The following is a 22718-nucleotide window of genomic DNA, read 5'->3' on the forward strand; positions in this document are numbered from 1 at the left end:
TTAATACATTCACACAATACTTGTATTAAAATCGTGTTATGAAAGGGACTATACACTCACACATATAAACGACTTTATATTATACACATAGCACGTATTTCAAAGCAAATACTTAATATTTATGTGTTAGAAGAAAGTGACCACACACTCACTTGATCAGAAGATGATCGGATAGCACTACGGCTCTAAGAGTAGATATTCTTCGGTGAAACCAGGATATCTTCACACACCGGGTTTCTCGCGGGCAGAGCTTCGGCTCGAAAACTCTTTTCTTCTCGGGATCTTCGGGTTTCGGAACTTGCTTCGGGTCTCGGGGTTGATACCGGGGCTTCGGGGGGTTAAAATAGGCTTAAAGGGTGTATCGGGAGTAGGAGAGAAGGGATGGAGCAACCATAGTCGGCTGGCCCTTCAAATCTATTTATAGGGCAAATTTGGCCCTTGCCACGTCATGGCACCTTTTTCCACGTCGTGGGTTTGGTCGGCACTGCATACGTCATCGCAAGTTGCGTCTGGGGGACTCCCGGAGGTGTCAGAAGACTTGCCACGTCGTGGTCTCTGACACAGCTTTGGGGTTCGCGCCCCGAACTTCAGAAATTCATAACTTTCGCATACGAACTCCGTTTTCGACGTTCTTTATATCGACGCGAAGGTGAGATTATGCTATACAAATCTCGTTTAGACTCCATTGGATAATTTTGACTTTATTTTTAATATATTATAATTATATTACTTATAAATTATTTTTAGTAGGTCGGGACAGGAAAACTCCGTTATAAACTCATAATTCCTTCGTCTGAACTCCGTTTTCGTCTGTCTTTCCGTCGTTGCACTACTATCGATGAGATCTTCAATTCTCATTTAGATTGTTTTGGATAAATATCGCTCTAACGTAAATTCACTATTTACGTCGCGCTGTGTCGTGCCGGTTCTGTCGCGAAAGTTCGACAGGTCATAACTTCTTCGTTATAACTCGGATTTCGGCGTTCTTTATATTTTTGGAAACCTTGAGACATATACTACAACTTGGTTAAGATTAATCCTTCTAAATAATCGTCCATCAAAAGTCATTTTTGATTCTTATTGTCTCTAAATTGACTAGCCCTAATCTACGGGCGTTACAGTTTGACATGGGTAGGTCAGCGCCCCAGAATGGCTTGAAACGGGTAGGTCGGCACCCCAGAATGGTCGTATCGGGTAGGTCGACACCCCAGAATGGTCGTATCGGGTAGGTCGGGCACCACAAAATTGCCCGACAGTATGTATGCTATGTGATTGTATGGTATGTGGTATGATGGGGGAACTCACTAAGTTTTGTGCTTACGGTTTTCATTTTTGGTTTCAGGTACTTTGTTTTCAAAGGAAATGAGTCGGCTCGATCACAGCGCATCACACTATGTTTTTCGCACATGAGATCCTTGGGGATTACGCTCTGATATGGTTTTATGATACTATGTTTTCGATTTCTATCACTTGGGTTTTGACATGAGACCTTATTATGAATGTTTTTATACTGATGGTTTTATGTAATAACATAAATAAAAATGAAATTTTTGGCCTGTATTTTTGGGATGTTACAAGTTGGTATTAGAGCCTTGTTTGAGGGATTCGGGCACACTCCTGGGTGTGTCTGAACTCAAACTAAGGACTTGGTATGAAAGTTTTCAAAAGTAAGACCCTTTTATAAAAGAAGTTTGAAAAGAATATGAAAAGAGAAAAGAACTTTGAAAAGAACAAGGTGTGTGGTGCGTGCAATCAGCCGAGCTCAAGTAAGTTTTCCCCAAGATACCCATACGTGATATGTTATGATTTGATATGATTATGAGAACTGCATGCTAGATTAGGGCTAAGGATCTAGGAGGATGCCTTATATGCCTATTATATGTGCTTGTAGACTTGCATGCTAGTACTAATCAGTTAGTGATAGGATAGCCTGTTTAGGTTATGCCTGATTGTATGAGCCTTTGAATTGCATGTATAGATTCCTGATTAGAGGATAGAATGATTTGATTGGAATATGATGGTTAGATTTTCCATTGTCTGAATGCTGCTTGCTTTGTGCTTTATGGGACTCTCAGTGATGTGAGTTAGCTATTAAGTGAATATGCTAAGTCACATGTGGCACAGGCTGGATAATCTTAGAGTGATAGATTTGACCCTATTGTGCAGCTCTCGTTTGAGTCTAACCGTTATAGGGATGAGTTTGCTACTTGAAGGATTATTTGATCTCTGTTGCATGTGGCTATATTCATGAGGTAGCTAGTTGACATTACTGGGAATCTTTCAGCAGCTGAGGATTGGGTGAGTTCGGGAACCTAGGAAAGCCTAGGATATGTTTTAGTGGGTTAGTAGTGAGGCTCAGTGAGACTTGGGTGTACCAGTTGAGGAAGTGACTTGGAGGATCCGGGAGGATTGTTGAGGAAAGTATGGATAGGTGTGGAAGGTAGTATTGGGCCCGTACAACTGAAAGCACAGGATCCATACTCGAATCAGTGAGAGTCTTGGAGAATCTGAGAAACTTCATGAAAGAGTTTGTGACCCAGTTTGGGGACAGAGGATGTTCCAGTTGCTGCAGCTTAGCCATTGGCAAGTGAGTTAGTGAGCGTGGCAGGGTGTCAGACCCTGAGGGTTATTATTTCCATGAAGTTGCAGATGTGAGATCGATTTGGAGCACTTTGAGAAGAGAGGTTTGTGCTAGGTGCGTATAGTAAGGGTCCCGGGAAGAGACCCATGATTTCTGATCATCAGGTGAAAGGCCAGCAGGGCCGGATTCAGTGCAACACGTAGAAGACAGTACACAAGGGAGTTTGTCGCTCTGAGGGTTTAGGCTACTTCAGGGTAACAAGGTTGATCATGTCAGTAGAAGGTGATTAGTATTCCTTTAGATGTTGCGGGTATGTCATCTTCTATTGCTACTAGATGGATGTTAGGGATACGTACCGCTTTGGAATTGTGAGTTAGTTTGGATAAGTCAAACCTCAGGTCAGTTTTCTGCTAGTGTTTGGGTTATCAGGGATCATATATGCCATCCTCCATGCCGAAAGGTCCTTGATGAACCCACAGAGGGACATACCTTGCGGAGCGGGTTCCGCGTGTATCGTTATCATTTCGGATCTTTGTCAAGATCGGTGCAGGAGTATTATTTAGAGGATACTCGATCAGGGTTGGAGTGATTGTTCTCCAATGAATTCAGCGTTCAGAGGTTCTATCATTGTTCAGGTATGGTCGGTAATTGTTTATGGATGAAATTTGGAGTTCAAGGCACTACCGTTGCTAGGACATAACTGGTGACAGGAAGAGGGTAGTGTCAGTCATGGGTGTTAGATGAATAAGTGGTTGGTCATTGGATGTTCAAGAGAATTGTATTTTCGCATGGGCTGTGTTCGGTTAGAGTTCAGTGGTACTGCAAGATTGGAAATGAGAACGAGGATTCGTCAGCTAGAGTGAAGATTAAGGTCTTCAGTGAACAGCATGGGAGATGGTCTGAGGTGTCAGACTGTACCATATTCAAGAGTACTCTTCAAGGTTTCAGAGGATGGGCGATCATAAGGTTTGACTGGTAATTGATCGTTAGCGTTGGTAAGCTCAGATTGTCGGTAGTGGACTAATAAGAAGTAAGAAGGATTAGGGATCCTTCAATTCTCACGTACCGTGAAGACTTAGTTGAATCTAAGTGGGGGGTAGACTTTTTATAAAGTTCTCCAAATGTGAGTTCTGGTTGCGCGGGGTGCAATCTCTTGGGCACCTTGTGTGACATCCCCAATTTCACGGCCAGAAAAGACCGATTTGTTTATGCTTTGTTTTATAAATCAGAGTGATCGTTTAAAGAAAACGGTTGCGGAATTTGTTCCCAAAACAAAATATGATAAGAGTTTATCAAAGCAATTCTTTAAAGAAATGTATTTTCCTTATATAACAAAATCTCGGGATGTCATGTTCAATACAGACCAAAAGCATAAACATAACAAAATAGACCTTACAACAGTTATTTATAACTACTGATCTATAATCCAAAACCTCTCGTCAAGTCCACCAACTTATACTCTTGTGCCATTACCTGTAATGCAAAGAAAACTGAGTGGGTCGGGCTTGGGAGCCTGGTGAGCATATAGGGTTTTCAACCCACAATAAATAAATAATTTAATTTCATCAACCAATAATAACCCAATTACCCATTCCCGTTATTCTCACTTTACGTACCTAAGACAACTAACACAAGGGAACTAGTCTAAGAATATTTCATCGGGGCGACAACACATGCTTCGGGGGTTCCTTAGCAATATAAGTCAAATAAGGCAACCATGAGGGGGATGGAATACAACAAATGAACACCCAAGTTCATTAACACCTACATGTTATGAGCATGCTGGTGTTCCACGGGACTGTCTAGAAAGAGTCCGTGGTCGTCATCTAAATTCCACTAGATGATTGGATCACAATGACATCGAGGCCTCTCAACATTTTTATTTCATCACACATCACTATCTACCCATGTTCTACCCACATATTTGTAGATAAAATATATTTGTTTATATACAACATAAAACCTGTATAACAAACTCTTTCGACACTTATATCACATGAGAAATAGTATATATTCACATAGCACGTATTTTATAGAGTATAATCTATATATGTGTGTTAACAGAAAGCAACCATACACACTTACCCATTCCAAATAACGAGATAATATACATATAACACATAACACGTATTTTATAGAGATACTTCATATCTATGTGTTAGAAGAAAGTAACTACACACTCACACCAAACATATACTTAATACATTCAAACAATACTTGTATTAAAATCATTTTTATGAAAGGGACTATACACTCACTTGATCAGAAGATGATCAAACAACACTACGGCTTGTAGAAGTAGTATTCTTCGGTAGATCTGGAAGATCTTCACAAAAACCGGACTCCTCGCGGGCATAGCTTCGGCTTGGAAACTCTTTTCTTCTTAGGATCTTCGGGCTTCGGGATATTTCTTGCACACAAATCGAGGTAAAACGGGAGAGAGAGGAGAGAAAATAGCAACCCTAAACGACTGGCCCTTCAAATCTATTTATAGGGCAAAATCTGCCCTTGCCACGTCGTGGCACCTTTTTCCACGTCGTGAGCTTGATCGTCACTGCATGCGTCATCTCAAGTTGCGTATAGGGGACTCCCGGAGGTGTTAGAAGACCTGCCACGTCGTGGCACTGCTTGCCACGTCGTGGTCTCTGACACAACTTTGGGGTTCGCGCCCCGAACTTCATAAATTCATAACTTTCGCATACGAACTCCGTTTTCGACATTCTTTATATCGACGTGAAGATGAGATTATGCTCTACAACTATCATTTAGACTCCGTTGGCTAATTTTGACTTCATTTTTAATATATTATAAATATATTACTTATATATTATTTTTAGTAGGTCGGGATAGGAAAACTTCGTTCGAAATTCATAACTCCTTCACCTGAACTTCGTTTTCGTCTGTCTTTTTATCGTTGGAATACTATTGATGAGATCTTCAATTCTCATTTAGAAAGTTTTGGCTAAATATCACTCGACCTCAATCTCGAGTTTCGGGCTGCATACTACTAATGCTGAAACTTCGAAAAATCATAACTTCCTCATCCGAAGTAAGATTTAGACGTTCTTTTTATGCACGTTCTTGGTTTAACGTATTCTACGACTTTTATTTAGATCGCTAAGGCCAAATATCGCTCTAACGTAAATTCACTATTTACATTGCGCTGTGTCATGCCGGTTCTTTCGCGAAACTTCGACAGGTCATAACTTCTTCGTTATAACTCGGATTTCGGCGTTCTTTATATGTATGAAATCCTTGTAACATATAATACAACTTAGTTAATATTAATCCTTATAAATAATCTTCTATCAAAAATTCTTTTTTTGATGCTTACCGTCTCTAAATTGACTAGCCCGGATCTACGGGCGTTACAATTATCTCCCCCTTAGGATGATTACGTCCCGGAATCATCAACGAAACAGGATTCATATACTGACTCCATACGTTATCTCTCCATCCTAAGTAATAACTGTAAGTTCTATATTTCCTCGAAAGAGTATCTAACTCTTGGACTTCTCGATAGCAGGTAGTGCTCAATCCTGCATCTGCTCTTCGTACTATGTTGTACTTTCAATTGTAACCTTCGAGTTACAAAATAAATCCTTATTGTGACTCCTTCTTCTTCTTAGGATAAGTACTTTCCTTTATCTATTGTAACAGACCGATGGGCCATGTTCTAATGACCTATCATCGTATGATGCAACGCTTATACTCAAGTCTCTTAGAGTCAAATTCCAGAATGGATTATACCTTCCTTCATATTCTAATGTGATATAATCACATTTTAGCATGTAGCATTTCTAGCTACTAACTGCTTTAACAACGAGCGCAATGCTATCGATCGCATTGATTACAATCTTCTGACTTAAGTCAGATGTTACCTCTCTCTCTCTCTCTCTCTCTCTCTCTATATATATATATATATATATATATATATATATATATATATATATATATATAGAGAGAGAGAGAGAGAGAGAGAGAGGTTTAAATGTTTTTCACATCTATTGTGTGCTAAAATGCACCAATAGAAATTTAGTATTAATTATATCTATATTAAATGTTATCCATACTTATAACTTATTTTTATGGAACCAATTAAATTCGTCATTAATGCCAACAATAATATTCTTTCAGAATAAATTCATATATAAAAGAATGAGAGTGTATTCCAGCAGAATGAGAGTGTATTTTAGTAGAATACACTCGTTTTTCATATTCCATGCAACTTTATTGTATTTTAAGTGAGTGAGCACTGAAACAAAATATGAACTCATATAAAAAACCTAGATGTGAATTCATTCAGAAAGAATGTTATTGCTGACATTAATGACAGATTTAATTAGTTACCATAAAAAGAGAATTATAATTATGGATATCATTTAATATACATATAATTATAGAAATCATTTAATATTTATATTTATTTAATTAAATAATTGTTTAATTTACTAAATTCCTATTGGTGCATTCTAGCATACAATAAATGTAAGAAACAAAATAATTTAGCGCTCTCTCTCTCTCTCTCTCTCTCTCTCTCTATATATATATATATATATATATATATATATATATATATATATATATATATATATATATATATGAGTATTTTTGAGTTGAAGTTCTCAACCCTAACCTTACCTCTTTAACTTTCATGTCGAGTCGTGTCAACCAGTTTATTTAAACGGGTTGAAATAGCTTACTCAAACTCATTTATTTCGTGTACGGGTTTCGTCGTGTCGGGTTTAGTGTGGTGTCAGTTTTTGTCAGTTTAAATAAAAGGGTGGACATGACACGACACAAAAATGAAACGGGTAAGGTTAGGGTTGAGAATTTCAAGTTGAAAATGACTCGAAAATGGTCTGTTTGTTTATAATTTTATGTGCAGCTTTTTTGTATTTTTTAAATATACTAGAAAGATCGAAAATCAAAAAAGTAAGTAAAAGAAAACTTTTAAAGAAACTAGCCATCTACTTTAAGACTTCATTTTCAATTTCTTTATTCTCTCCCAAATTACATAGTCCATTTGACCACTCTTTCATCATCATGATCTTGTCTTCCGCCTCCCTAACTCCTACTATTTCCATTGTGTCATCTGAACTTGCTATGAGTTTATCTATTCTGCCTCTCAACTATTACTTTCCCCTTTTTTTCATACCAAACTCATCAAATTACTTGAACCAAAAAAAAAAAAAACTTAGCATACCAAACTAAAATATCCAAATTCCACCTTCAATACTAACTTCAAAAATCCTTATGAGTTCCACAAAAAAAAGGTAATCTTGTTTTTGTCTTTATATTCTCACACCAACTTTATCATTTAGTTGTAACGTCCCGAAAATAGTAATATTTTTTTATTTATTTTAAAGTCTATCAAATCATTTATTAATTGTTCAAAATCAACATCAAGTCATAATATTCAAAACAATAGAGTACAATTACTCAAAATGTGGAAATCATGAGAGGAGGATGTTGTATCATCACGTTGGGTTCTTCCCTTTCAAACCGGAAGTATCTGAAACCATAAACATAAACTGCAAGCACAAAGCTTAGTGAGTTCCTCAAAATACCACATACCAAAACATATAAGTGCCATGGGCTACCGTTATGGTCTTTCCTTGCAATGTCGATGGCCAAATCCCGGTCTTACATACAAGTGTCAGGGTCAAATCTTGGTCTTTCATGTAAGTATCATAGAGACAACTAGCATTCCCCATAACAAGTAATGGGTTGACATTGGTGTCTTCGACCCATTAATCTAGTGAGAAAAATCACCTTACAAACAAATAAGAAAACGGAATAGCACGCCACCCTGAGATTAACTCTACCAGTCATATTAATGAATTCAATGACACAATCTCAACAAACAGGTCAAAATACCTAAAATGCCCCTAGGTTAAATCCTAGTAAAAATCCAGGTCAAAGTCAATCGAGTTGACTCGATGAGTACGCTAGGTGTACACAAAATGAACGCGATGTGTAATACTTGGCTGGCCAGAATTAGGGAGTTGGCTACGTACGCGCATCGTACCCCTTGGTACGCCCAGCGTACGCAGCTGCTCTCAACTTTATCCATTAAGTGCTTAATCCTTAAGAACTTACGTCCAAAATCCAGATCTAGACCCTAAAAGGTGATCTTAACCATAAAGTTTCTAACTTTTATGGTTTTGCATAGCTATTAAGACCTTTATAACAAAAACCTTAACTTCTCGACCCATTAAGACAACTTAGACCATGCATGGGAAGAAATCAATGTCCAAGATCACATTTTTATGACATAACACACCCTAAAACATCTGGAAGGACAACTTAAATGTATTGGAGTATTCCATACTCACAAAGATCAAGATTTGGACAAAAAAGTGCCAAATTTTAACCTAAAACTAGATCCATATGAAATACTCATCAAGGTTGGAACTTTATAACTCCAAAGGATGCACAAAGGGAAGTAGATGTTGGTTCCAAGGCCTTGAGTGAAATACCACAACCTCAAGGTTCTTCCTTCTTCTCTAAGAGCTCCAAAATGACACCAATAGGCTCTTCAAGCTTCACAAGGCACTCACACACTTTAGGGTTTCAAAATGAGGAAAGGGGATAAAGATAAGAGGGTGCATAAGGCCATAAAAGTGCTTAAATAGGGTCCAAACCCTAAAAATTAAGGTTTGCACTCTGGCTACATGCGCCCAACATACTAAGAGTACGTCCAACGTACGCACACGAGCCAAAAAATCACGGAAATGCCATTGGGGACCAATCTTGCAAACAAATCATAACTCAAGGGTCAAAATCGAATACCTGAAAAATTAGATGTTACAAGATATGTTTTTGTACCTTCTCCACCTTAAAAGAATCCTATTAAGTCTTTCAATACATGCTTTTGTACCTTCTCCACACATGAAAGAGCTTTGATACCCCTTTTCTAGTTCACCTCATGCAATTGTAGTGATCCACTCTAGAACTATAGTCTTACGGTTTTGAGGGTAAGGTTACCTTCCACCCTAACACCTAATATAATTTACAAACATTACGATATATTCCAACTTCTTGCTTTTAATTCTCTTAACAAAACTCTAACAAACCCTTTTTTATAACCCTTCATAAGTTATCTTATGTCCCCAAACTACATATCACCAATCTAAAAATATCAAACTTGGTCTCAGAATCTATGTAAGTAATACACCTCCGTTTTTTCCTTTTTAAACATTTTCATACACATAATTTACAATTATAATAATATGAAACTCATATAAGATACTAAATAACATGTGTTAGCTTTTAAATATGATCGACAAACATAGTTCCCCTTAAGGATACAACACAAAGTTCATCCCATTTCAACCTTTCTAACCAAAGATTGAACTTCTATCTATGATCATTTTCATCCAATAAATCAATGTATATGCATTCAAAACACCATATATAAAAATGGACCTCCTTTAAACTATTCCATGGTATACTTTCACTCTTAAGTTATAATTAACTCATACTTGTATCCTCTTTTCATCATCAATACCTACATGTTATGCATTGCCTATTGTGGTAATATGCTTTAACAAAAACAACAGACTTTTTTTACCATATAACTTCACTTTTATTCATATGAATATATCCTTTATCTATCACTTGTATTTTTAAATAGAAGTCTTATACATGGGTGTACGATACCACTACTTACGTGATGCTACTCACTTACATTTCACCATAATGTTGTTTATATTAATTGAGAATTTGGACTCGTCATTGTAAATTTAAAAAAAAAAATGAAATGTAAGGTGTCCTTAAGTTGGGTTAATGATCTAGGAGGGTAACGAACTTTGGTATTTGTCCACATTTAAGTAATTATGTTTTTTTTCCGTAAACATTTGACCATTAAACTTGTTTGATTTGTTCAAAATATGGTAATATGACTGATAAAGATAGGTGATATTACCTTATTTTGAACATAAAAAATAAGTTTACTGGTCAAATGTATTTAAAAAAAACATGGTTACCTAAATGTGAGAAAAGCCCGTTTTGGTTTTTTATTTTTTTTTATTATTTTATTATTTTTTATGTTAAGTGCAAGTAGTCATAAGACACACTGATATGCCATGGAATAGGGTCATTGGGTATTAGTGTTAGATTTGGGTTGTAGTTCAGAAGTTAATGTCGTTAGTCAGGGGTTAGGTTGTATGCGCTTAAGGGACTAGGCATTCTGCGCTTTAAAGGTCTAGCACCACAACCTAGCCCACGACTAGTTGGGCATGAACTAGGCTAGCCCAAGATTAACCTAATTGTCCATTGACATAGATCTATAAATAGAACACCTCCTCCTCCATGAAGAGGATCTCTCATTCCTCCATTATATTCATATACTCTTCCCACCAAGATGATTATCCATATATGATAAACCATCTCTTTATACACATCGGTCTAACTTGACCGTCGAAGCCTGACACTTTGACACTACCCTGAGACGATTCTAAGAGCCGCTCCTAGGCACAGTCCTGAGATGGTTCTAACAATTTTGTTCTTTGATGGTAGTTGGGAATCAAGTTAGGAACTCACTAACGACACCTACTCCAGATTGACACCAAGACCCAATAGCCCGATTTCATGTCACATCAGTGAGTCTTATGACTACTTAGAGTAAATAACCCAATATTACCAAAACAGGGAAGGATTTTTAGTTTTTGTCCATATTTAGGTAACCATTTTTTATTTTCATAAAACAGGTAAAGAACTTCAGTTTTTATCCATATTTAGGTATCTATGTTTTTTTCGTATACATTTGACAAGTAAACTTGTTTGGCTTGTTCATAATAAGGGAATATCACCGGAAGTTACTAGTCATATTACCATATTTTGAATATGTCAAACAAGTTCAATGGTCAAATATATATGGAAAAAAAACATGGTTACCTAAATATGAACAAGGACCAAAGTTCGTTACCCTCCTAGGTCATTAACCCTCTATTTTATTTATTAAAACTTTAACACTAGCAATACTATAATGAATTACTTGTTTATATAATTTTGCATCTACCACAAGTATCTCTCTTTTATTTTACTTATTTTATTTTATTTATTTATTTTTTTATTTGTTTTGTATTGTGCTCTTTTCACACCACTAGCCATTCTTCTAACCAAGTTCGTATCATCCCAAACCCTTGTATGAAAGCAAAAAAAACCTTTCTTAACTCATAATTGTAGAAGATATGTCATTCATGAAAAGACCTTAATGCCCTTTGATTTCGGGCATGCGCAAGCCACATATCTATGTTACAAGATGATCGATAACGAAACGTAGAGACCTCTAATCGGTCAACAAATATCAATTCATGTACTACCAAATCATCAAAATAGTTAGGATGGATGAATAAAACATGCTATTTCTTATAAATACCTACCAAATTAGAAGCTACCCATTTTCCAGAGATCCATTCTTTATGTCGCCTCAAATCAGATTGTTTAAACACCATTTCCTCATTTGTTCCCCTAAAAAAAACCTCATATTTTTGCTTTCCAACAACTTTAGAAATCACACCCACCCACCACCCATCATTGTACAGAGCATCAACTTCTTCAAGCACACGGAAATGGTCAACAGTCTCTTGACCAGGATGAGGACGTACGTGGTTGCTATCAACCACTTCTGTCAGAAACTCTGTATCTTCATCGTTTCTCAATGAATTATACTGAATCAATAAGTTTCCTGAACTTACTTGTTCGATTACTGTAGCAGCAAACCAAGCACCTTGGAAACCATCTTCATCACTGCATACTTCCACCAATGCCCCTTTCTTGAATCTATCCTTGTTGTTAATCTTCAACTCTATAGACAACGACACCTGAAGCAAAATACGTTTCAGTATGCATATCTTGTATTACAGTAAAAGAAACAAACAATCTGATTCGTTAATTCAACGCTTATTTGACACTTGCATTCCTACAGTGTTGGATTTTACTTCAATCAATCACGGAGATGATTACCTAATTTAAACTGTTAGAAGAGGTCAAATGATGGAATTTTCTAAACCTAATCCCTCGTATCTGTCTCATGGATTCCCCAATTCTTGGTTTCATTAAAATAAGATCACATAAACTTCTATGGCAAATCACAGAATTTATAATTCATATACATGTATGTACCTCTTGTACTTGTTCTTCTACTGGTGGAACCCATTTACCATCGACCCATTCCCTATGAAGTCTGAGTTCCGACCGGTTGAATTCCAACTGTTCCCTGGTGGCTCTAAAGAAAACCGAGTACCGATTCCCGGGGAGGACGGCGGTGATGACTCCCTCCCACCAGCCGTCGTTGTAATAGGCGTCGACCTCATCGCTAAACTTATAATTCCTATCGCGTTTCTCGCGAGGGGGAAGGGGCCTTAACTGAACAACGTCAAGGGTTTCACGGAGGGGTTTGGTTCCAGATTCGTCCGCCATTAACGTCTTGTATTCCACTAGTATCGAATGATTGTTGTTGCTTTTGTTCTTGGATTTTATTACGGTGCCGGAATACCAGGCTCCTCGGAAGCCGTTGTCGTTGCTGCTGACTTCGACCTCTGCTCCTTTTTTGAAGGGGTGGGAATTGAGATCCTCTGCCATTGATCAGATGTTATTAGGGTTTTTGTGTTTTCCTTCTTCTCTTTCGATCCTCTCTCTGGGAGTCTGGGGTTAAAGACACCACGAAGAAAGCATTATTACATAGGGGTAAACCATTTATGACAACATATGATCTTCAAATCCATAAATCTTCATTTTGTGGTGCCCACCTCTACAATATATACTTAACATATAATTAAACTATACAACGCTAACAATTTCATACATTCTTTTTCGGATTTAGTGATTTTTACCAATAATAAACTGTTAATCCCTTTTCGGATTTAGTGATTTTTACCAATAATAAACTGTTAATCCCTTTTCGGATTTAGTGATTTTTACCAACAATAAACTGTACCCTTTGTAAAAAATAAATCTATCCTTATTTTGTCTTTTTATTTATTTGTTATTATTATTTTGCTTTGTATTAATAGTTAATACTATATATTATTATTTGTGTTGAAAATCAGATCTAATAGACACGCAAAGAAATTGATAAATAATATTGAGAATTATTTGCTGATTAATTGTGATAAATAAATTTAATTATTATTATTATTATAATTACCAAGTTTTGTCTAGAACAGATCTGACTCTAAGAAAGGAGTAGAAGCAGACTGCCCCGTTGTTGAATGAAATTAAAAACAAGACAATCATGTAAAACCGACCTGTTGACGACTGATCTTGATCGTGGAATAACTGCACATAATGAACTCTTGTCCTTAAAAGTTTTTATTTCGCTTCTATTGATTGTAAGCAACAGAGTAAAACCACAAGATTTAATGCAGATTTACTGAGTTTCCAACAACAATGAAAAACAATAAACGCAAAGTAAATACTTAGAAAGTAGAAAAAATCGCCAAGAGAGAGAGAGAGAGAGAGCTCTTAATTTTTGAGCAGAAAATACGGCTCCTAAAGAGTTGTATACTTATATTTATAGATTTCGCAAAACCTAGAAGGCATCAGAAAACCCTTATGGGCCGGCCCTTAGAAACCCTAGGGCATCACCTTGCTCTCCAAGCAAGCCATTTACTGGGCCATCTAGAATATCCTGAATGAAGCGGATTCGGCCCGACTCGATTTATTCCGAAATTGCTAAAAATAAAAGCTCCTCAGTTCCCAGCAAATTCGGTCTAACTTGACCGATCCCGAAACTACTAAAAATAAAAGCTCCTCGACTCCTAGCGACCGATGCATCGTGCGCATAAATCACAGCTCCCAACGAATTTGGATCGAGTCAACCAATCCCGAAACTGCTAAAAATAAAAGTTCCTCAGCTCTCAGCAACTGATGCGCCGTGCGCCTAAATAGCGCACTCACGACATCGATTAGTGCTAGGCATGCATGTGCAGGCTTGGCATATTCCTTTGATCCACTAAAGCTTTTGAAGGTCTATCAAGGAAAAAATTTATAAAAGCTACAAGATGTTTATTCCCACCAATATGGAATAAAAGAAAATAACCAACTTGCTATTATACCTTCATAATTTCAAACAATTTGTTCATATTAATTTCTCATATACATTTTCGAATCCATAAATCCATATATTATTATATATGATCTTCGAATCCATAAATCTTCACTTTGTGGTGCCCACATATGATATTATGACCCCATTTTGTTTTTTGTGTCAATTGCAATCGAATAGTTGGATAGATGCAACAAGGCTCAAAGAGCCTATGTCTTCCTAGGGGTGAGATGTTGTATAAAGAACCATGTCTGACGAGATCTATAGACTATTTTACAAAACAAAGTGTTCTATTTAAGACGTAGATTACTTTAAAAACGAAGTCTATAGACTATTTTAAAGAATTCACTTGATGGAAAATTTATACGATAGTTGTATTAAATGGAAAGTCGTGGATAAATGAAATTTGAACTATATTGGTATATGATCAAAATTCTTTAATATTAATTTGATTTTAAAAAATCAATACTTATCTAAAAATCAAAATGTGTTAATAAGTATTGATTTTATTACCCATCTTAAGTTTGGATTTAATATAAAATCAAAATGTGTTAATAAGTATTGATTTTATTACCCTTCTTAAGTTTGGTTTTAATCTGTTGTGTCTTGGACCAACTTTTTGTATTTGGCATGTTTACACTTTTTTGGCCCATTAAATATATTGTATTCAAACATTATTGTATTTATTATGATTTAACTCATTTATTATGTTGGACTTATCTTATGGTGTTGGGTTCATTCTATGCTTAAGTTCATTTGAGAGTACGATGATACTATCATAGATATTTAAATTTGGGGCTTAAATGGTCATTACCTATTCACATTATGACCACACATATTAAGAATATTCCGGTTAAGGTACCATTTTCAAAATGTCTAATTTTAGGGACTAGTCTTATATTTAGATTTTAGATCATACTTTTAGAAGATTTAAAACCTAGTTTCGTATTTACCTGCATATGGATGTTTATTGGTGAAGTGATTCATGAATACTTTCACGTTTTGACTTTATATATATATATATATATATATATATATATATATATATATATATATATATATATATATATATATATATAGAGAGAGAGAGAGAGAGAGAGAGAGAGAGGTGGGTTCAATTGAGAAAATAAAAAAAGTTGAGAATGGGGGAATCATTCTCAGCCACTCATTTATATAAGCATAAAAAGACACGGTGACAAACTTGTAAATATGTTAATAACCTTCAATGTCAAATACGTAACTATAGAGATTTCGATAACAATTCGTTCATCCTCAAAATCTCTCCTCCAACTTTCAACAATCATCCAAATTTCTTCAACTAAACCATCATCAATATCATCTAGTGTTAATCAATCATCAATATTCGTAGATGGGAGGTTCGTCGTTCAAGACAATTTCACAATCCAAATTCATCAATTTCATCGATTTGTTAAAGTTTGGAACCGGAATTTCCCAGATTCGCAAACGAAATCAGTTGGAATCGGAATTTCTTCGTTGTTCATGAAATTGGAATCGGAGTTCTTGACTCGCAGTCACGGTCGACATTGAAGGACTCATAATCGATACTCACAGGTTCCCAATTTGATTTTCGGAAATCAAAATCAAAATGAGAAATCGATCAGACATAGGTGTCGCATCTGAAGTTGAAATCGGAAGTATATTATGATTTGGAATTGATAACTTGATGTTTTTAACATTTTTAAAATAGTTAACTTGTATGCACTCCAACTGTTTGATGAAATGCATAAACTAAATTACCACATTATATTCATATATGAATTTGTTTTCTCGCTTGAATCAGTATATGATTATTAAAACAAAAAAGCGAATATGCAAGTCTAGATGTTATTCATATATGAATAACATATAAAAATTATATATATATTTGTGAAAACACATTGTAATATTCATATGTGAATATACTGTGTAATATTCATAGGTGAATATATCATCTAATATTCACAAGTGAATATACTATGTATTATTCACATATGATATATCATGTAATACTATGTAATATTCAAATATGAAAATATTATCTAATATTCATAAGTGAATATATCATCTAATATTCACAAGTGAATATACTATGTAATATTCACAAGTGAATGAATCGTCTAATATTTAAATATGAATATACTATGTTTAGTATATGCTATATTCATATATGAATGATACTTAAAATGTAAAAAAAAAAATTAATCATAGTTTTTATTCATAAGTGAATAACGAATGTACTGTAGAAAAAACTTGATTCATTTTTATTCACATATGAATAACGATAGCTGAAAATATAAAAAAAAAATTTATTTTATTTTAAAACTATATCAATATGGATGTTTATTTGTAGAGAATAAAAAATCATGAATTTTGGTATATTTAAAATAATTTTTCGATAAAATTAGTTTCTTAAAATTAAAAAAAAACGAAAAAGACTATGTTTTTGTATATATTAAAGTAATGATTAGCATAGTTTAAGGAAATATGTTTTGTTGGAAAACACATGTCTATTTTTTTTCTCATTTCCGCTGGTAGGACGGAGGCTTTTGCGGCAAAAATAAATGAGTGGCTGAGAATGATTTCCCAATTCTCAACCTTTTTTTTTTTCAATTGAACTCTCCCATATATATATATATATATATATATATATATATATATATATATATATATATATATATATATATATATATATATATATATATATATATATATATTTCCACTGTGTGATACATATTGTGTAATACATATAAGATAATCATCTTGTTCCTTGAAGCATTGATTTGTATTCTAGCAATGATAGATCAATCTAATTGATCCATCTAACTTAATAATGATTCAATGTGGTTTGGGTAAGGATTTTAGTGTTCTACATCTATTCTATTGAAGTAAAATTTGGTAAATTATGAAGCTATGAAGGTTTTAATGGAGTTTTGAGTATCTTCAATAGTTGATAATCATTTGATCCATCTAAATGTCAAAATTAGTGATCTAATTATTGATCTCATATGGTATGAATATAGATTCAAATGTTCTATATATCTAATCTGTTGAGATTATCACGTGTTAAGTTTTGAAGTTTAAGGTAAAGATGATCTCTCTAAATTCTAATTAATGGATCAATCAAATTAATTGAAGTTTAATTAGGATGGAATAACATGTTTAAACAAAATTTCAGGCTCTTCTAAGAGTAACTAATTGTTTGGAATGATTTTAATTTAGAAAAAAGGGAAAAAAACACTCTAAATATCTAATCAAATTATAATTTAATTGGCTCAGATTTTATTTTAATTTAATTTGAACTATTCATATTTATTTTTTTAAGTCCGAATTCGAATAAGACCAAATCGATTTATTTAAGTGAAACTTTTCTATTCATTTGGATAAATTAGACCAATTGTCCATTGTGTATATGCCAGAATAAACGTTTAGTCATTATTTTTAAAACTTAATTCAAACCATTCCTCATTAGTTTAAAATTTACAAGCTTCATCCATTCGGTCATATGAATACCATTTTGCCCTTATTTATTTAGTTTTTGATTTATTTATTAACTAATAATTATTAAAAGAAATTGTTTAATTAAATATAAACACCACCACCACCACCACTATTATATCAATTGCCATCTTTCTTCCTAGTCTTCTTTCTCAACCCCGATAACCACCACTTATCACCACCAGAAATCACCACCTTTCACCAATTATCATCACCACCTATCACTCCTGTTTCTCTACCACCACTTATTTTGGCAGATCGGCCTTATGTTCGACCATTATTAACCCATTCTACAATTTTCCTTCCCCAAAATCCGACGATCCACATAAAATTGATAAACGTAGAACCTGGAATCAAATCTAACTAAACCCTAAACCTGAAAATGAAACTATAAACCTGTAAATCGAAAACCACAAGTCGTGGGAATGAAAAATGATTTAGATAGACGCATTGGCGGTCACCCCGAATTCACTACTATCTTGGAACCTCATATCGATGATGCTAAAATCCACCAAATGTGAAGAATTGGATCTCCGACAACCACCCCTTCATTTTGTACACTTCATCTCTTGTGTTACTGAACCTAAACAAGCGGTGAAGCTCGATCTGAAACCCTAGGCGGTGGTTCGAAATCCTAGTTGGCGGCATAATCTCTATCTATGTGTAGAACCCACCATAAACCACCTATCCCCCTCTGCAATGGGATTCATATGGACTTTCCTCCTCTATGTTTCTGACAACACCTCCATTGACAGTTTGGATTCAAATAACAGTAACAGTAACCATGACCCTTATGGCAACAACGACGGAGACAAAAAACTTAGAAGGGACCGACGAAGATAGTACCCATAGTCCAGAGGGGAGTGGATCGTCAGAGATGGAGAGATGGAGAATAGTGCTTGTATACTCTTATATGTTTTTCTTCCCGATCATTAGCAGTGAAGAAGGCGGAGATGGGTTCGGGAAAGTCATAATAAAGGAATCAAATTAATTGAAAACTAAAATCATAAATCAATTAAGGTAATTTCAAATCTAGCATGGACTTAGTTCGCAACAAAATCATCTTTTATGGATGACACGTGCAAAGTTAAATCAAACGAGAGATGATACGAGTTAATTTTTGAAAAATAAACACTGAATGTGCATTTTAGCACCTACACGAAAAAATGAATGAGGTAATTTACCAAAATGATTTATAAAATACATGCATGTATTGATTTAACAGGGGTTCCCCTTTTGTAGGCTTGGAAGTGAGGTTTTCACTGTGAGACAAACTGTTTTAAAATCCGCATCATGCAAAGTGGCAAAACATAAGAAAGCGTGCATCGAAAATCAACACACGTTTATACCTTTTACATTTGATACTTTTGGTTTCCTTGTGCCAAAAGTTATGGAGCTCCTTGATAGAGTCCAACAAGTAAGACATAGTAATGTTATGACCCCAAAATCTATAGACGTTGTTTTTAAAAAAATTAGTTTTAACATCCAAAAATGAGGTTTTTGACATAGCTTGTTGCTAGCTCTTTCAAAAAAAAAAAAAGACATAGCTTGTTGCTAGCTTAACCGTTGTGTTTAAAACTAGGCATGAAAATTTCACCCGACCCGGTGGGGAACCCGGTTAACCCGCCCCAATTGGGGAAGGTATTTCTCGCAAAACCGGGGTGTCAGGTATGGGGTCGGGGATCCCCATTATGCTAAAACCGGGGATAGGGCCGAGGCCGGGTATAACAATCCCAACCCGTCCCGCCCCCGCTTTGATGACATTATATATATATATATATATATATATATATATATATATATATATATATATATATATATATATATATATATATATACCTTAATAAGAATTTACAAGATTTTGTTGAATTTTCAGAGGTATAACTCCTTATGCGATTTGTGCAATAAATTTATGCATTGAAATATTTTGTGATCACTAACAGTTTTTTTTTTACTCAGCCCCCCTTTAATCCTGGATCTATCGTTATCTAAATAAACTGATACTACCGCTTCCGATGTATATCAAATCCTTTATCCTTTCTTTTTCTGACTCTCACGCTCTCAACCATCACTTACTCTCTCCAACCCTAATTAGCCGTCAGGAACACCAGCTCCAGTCTCACAACATACCAGGAGCACACCTCGAACCATTCTAAAGTCAAGACCATAGCACCATTGCTTAGACCCACTTGAAACCTAACCTTTGTCTCTCTCTGGCGTTCTCTCTCTCTCTTTTCTGGTCATCAACTATCTCGATCCACTCATCGATGACCATCTCTTTGAAAGAATAGTGACATAGTAAGAGTAAGACCAGCACAACACCGCTCCACCACCGCACCTGTTGAAACCCTAACCTCACGACCACGCGACCATCATCACTTTTTTGTTTCCCAGGTTCGTATTGTTGATTTTTGTTGGAGAAATGAGTCATCTATGTCTTTTTATACGTTTTTCTGTTGGATGTGTGGGTATAGATGATATTCTGGTGGTTTTTGTTCGATGTTGGTCTGGAGGTTTGTTTATTTGTTTTCAAATTTCATCTGTACTTTTTTACATATTCCATCTAAAACCGTGTCTCTTGAGAAATTCAATCTTGAAGATGAGCTTTTGAGCCATCTATGTTTTTTTGTATATTGTTGGTTCTCAGCTTTATTGCTTTTTTTTTTTATAATAAATTTGACAGGTTATTTTGTACATAGTGACCAATACGTCCTTCAATTATGAGTTTATCATCTTGGAATCACTTGATACTTATTTACACGGTTAGTTTTCTCTATCTATTGAACATAAATTTAACTTTTGAACAAATACATGTGTGTATATTTATGTCACTGAATGTTATATGCATGAGTCCAGTCATGGTGGTAATCTTCTCACTTTCTATTTCATTTATTTCTACAGAAAGTCACTATTTTTAATAATTATGGGGGTTTTAAGCTACTATGTATATGAGATTCATCTAATAGATGCAAAAACAAAGTACACGCAAAAGTAAAATGAAGGGGCATGCTATTTTTTTTGTGTTTTTGACACTTCAAACCATATCATAGTTTTAGGTAGACAATTGGGAAGACACAAAAAGTTGGAATACCTATCAGATAGGCGTTGGCTTTGATAGTTGCATTAAAGGAAGTACATTTGAATGCTATGAGATTGAGGTTTTCACTCCAGTTTGACATTGTTTGTCCACTCCCTCTCCCTCTTTCTCTCTTTGGTTTAACAAAAAAACATATACATACTGAACTAAGGTATTAAAAAACCTAATTATCTATGTATTATGATTATTGTGCATTTCTTTTTAATCTTATAGTCTTTTGATTGTTGAACTCTCATTGTTCAGGGCCTACACCGAGGAATACTATAATCAGTTATGTGGAATGGAATAATCAATATGATGAAGGAAGGGAAGATAGGGTATTTTTGTGATCCTTTTGATCTTCTGGATTTGCTGATCTCTTTTTTGTGGAGTATGCAGACTGACATCTCTTCTGAGAACCATTGATATAGATTGAACATAATGGTTAATTTTTTTCTTTTGGCCCTAATTGTTTATCTTTTGTATAAGAGATGACAAATCGTGCTTATTACATCTATTTAGCCACCTCAATCGCCCAACTCAGGGGATTGTAGTTACCATCTAAACATAAACTATTTTCATTGGTGGTGTACCAAATACACAATTATAATCTGTGAGCTTGGTGTGTGTGTATCTTTGTCCCAAGGGTAGAAGACATTTAGGTTGTTTAGTACTTCTGTGTATGCGGGCAGTTTCTTCCTCTGAGTTTTTAAGTTTTTATTTGTGGTATGATATATGGGTGGGTCGCTTTTGATAAGTGGTCTTTTTTTGGCATGTGTTTCTTTTAGTTTTTCATTCAAGTTATCATGTTTTGGATCAAATTTTCTAGAGTTCAAGATGATACTGGTGTTGCAACTGAATTCATGATTTGGATGAATATCATATGATCAAGGATGTTTTCTCATGTGAAGAATGGACAATTATGCCCATGTGCTTGAAGTTAGTTGTTGATCCAAACCTCTTTATCAGTTTTTCTTGGTACGTAGGTGGTACTCCTTCAAGCTATTGTTGCACAAAACCATGGTTCTTTGCTACAATTGTTGATGTTGCCCTTACAATGAAGTTGTGTTGATTGTTACAAGTTCCCCACTTCTTTTGTCTTCTAATCTCCTTTACATCGAGTAGCTTCAAGTGAAGGCATCGTATTTTTAAGAGTAAATTACACGAATAGTCCCTATGGTTTGGGGTCATTTGCGCGTTTGGTCCCTAACTTATTTTTTTAACTCGGAAGGTCCCTATTGTTTGTTTTTGTTACACGCTTGGTCCTTACTGTTTGCTTTTGTTACGCGCTTGGTCCCTATCTTATCTAAAAAGACTATTATTTAAATAGGAAAAAATGGTGGGGTAGGTAAGGTAAGGTGATGGGGTGAGTTTGGGGTGTGTTTATCTAATATAAATTAAAAAATCAAGGCCAAAATAGTATTTTTAGATAAGATAAGGACCAAGCACGTAACAAAAACAAACTTTAGGGACCTTCCGAGTTAAAAAAAGAAGTTAGGGACCAAATGCGC

At 35.1% G+C, this 22718-nt stretch overlaps 1 protein-coding gene and 1 long non-coding RNA gene across 3 annotated transcripts; one reads left to right on the forward strand and one right to left on the reverse strand.

The window, feature by feature from the left end:
* Positions 1–11752: 11752 nt before the first annotated feature.
* Positions 11753–13288, reverse strand: LOC111899298 (protein AGENET DOMAIN (AGD)-CONTAINING P1). Its single transcript, XM_023895156.3, has 2 exons — positions 12713–13288; positions 11753–12411 (listed from the first exon to the last, which is right to left on the reverse strand). The coding sequence occupies exons 1-2, from the start codon at positions 13169–13171 to the stop codon at positions 11950–11952; spliced, it is 921 nt and encodes a 306-aa protein (XP_023750924.1). The 5' UTR covers positions 13172–13288; the 3' UTR covers positions 11753–11949.
* Positions 13289–20093: 6805 nt separating this feature from the next.
* Positions 20094–21893, forward strand: LOC111899537 (uncharacterized). Of its 2 annotated transcripts, none has more exons than XR_002852992.3 (3): positions 20094–20525; positions 20815–20893; positions 21182–21893. It is a non-coding gene; the product is annotated as an uncharacterized LOC111899537 (long non-coding RNA). The 2 variants fall into 2 exon arrangements; XR_006184631.2 differs by having other exon boundaries at positions 21472–21893.
* The last annotated feature ends 825 nt before the right edge of the window (positions 21894–22718 follow it).

The sequence above is a fragment of the Lactuca sativa genome, chromosome 6, assembly GCF_002870075.4.
Source record: "Lactuca sativa cultivar Salinas chromosome 6, Lsat_Salinas_v11, whole genome shotgun sequence".
Classification (NCBI taxonomy): Eukaryota; Viridiplantae; Streptophyta; class Magnoliopsida; order Asterales; family Asteraceae; genus Lactuca; species Lactuca sativa.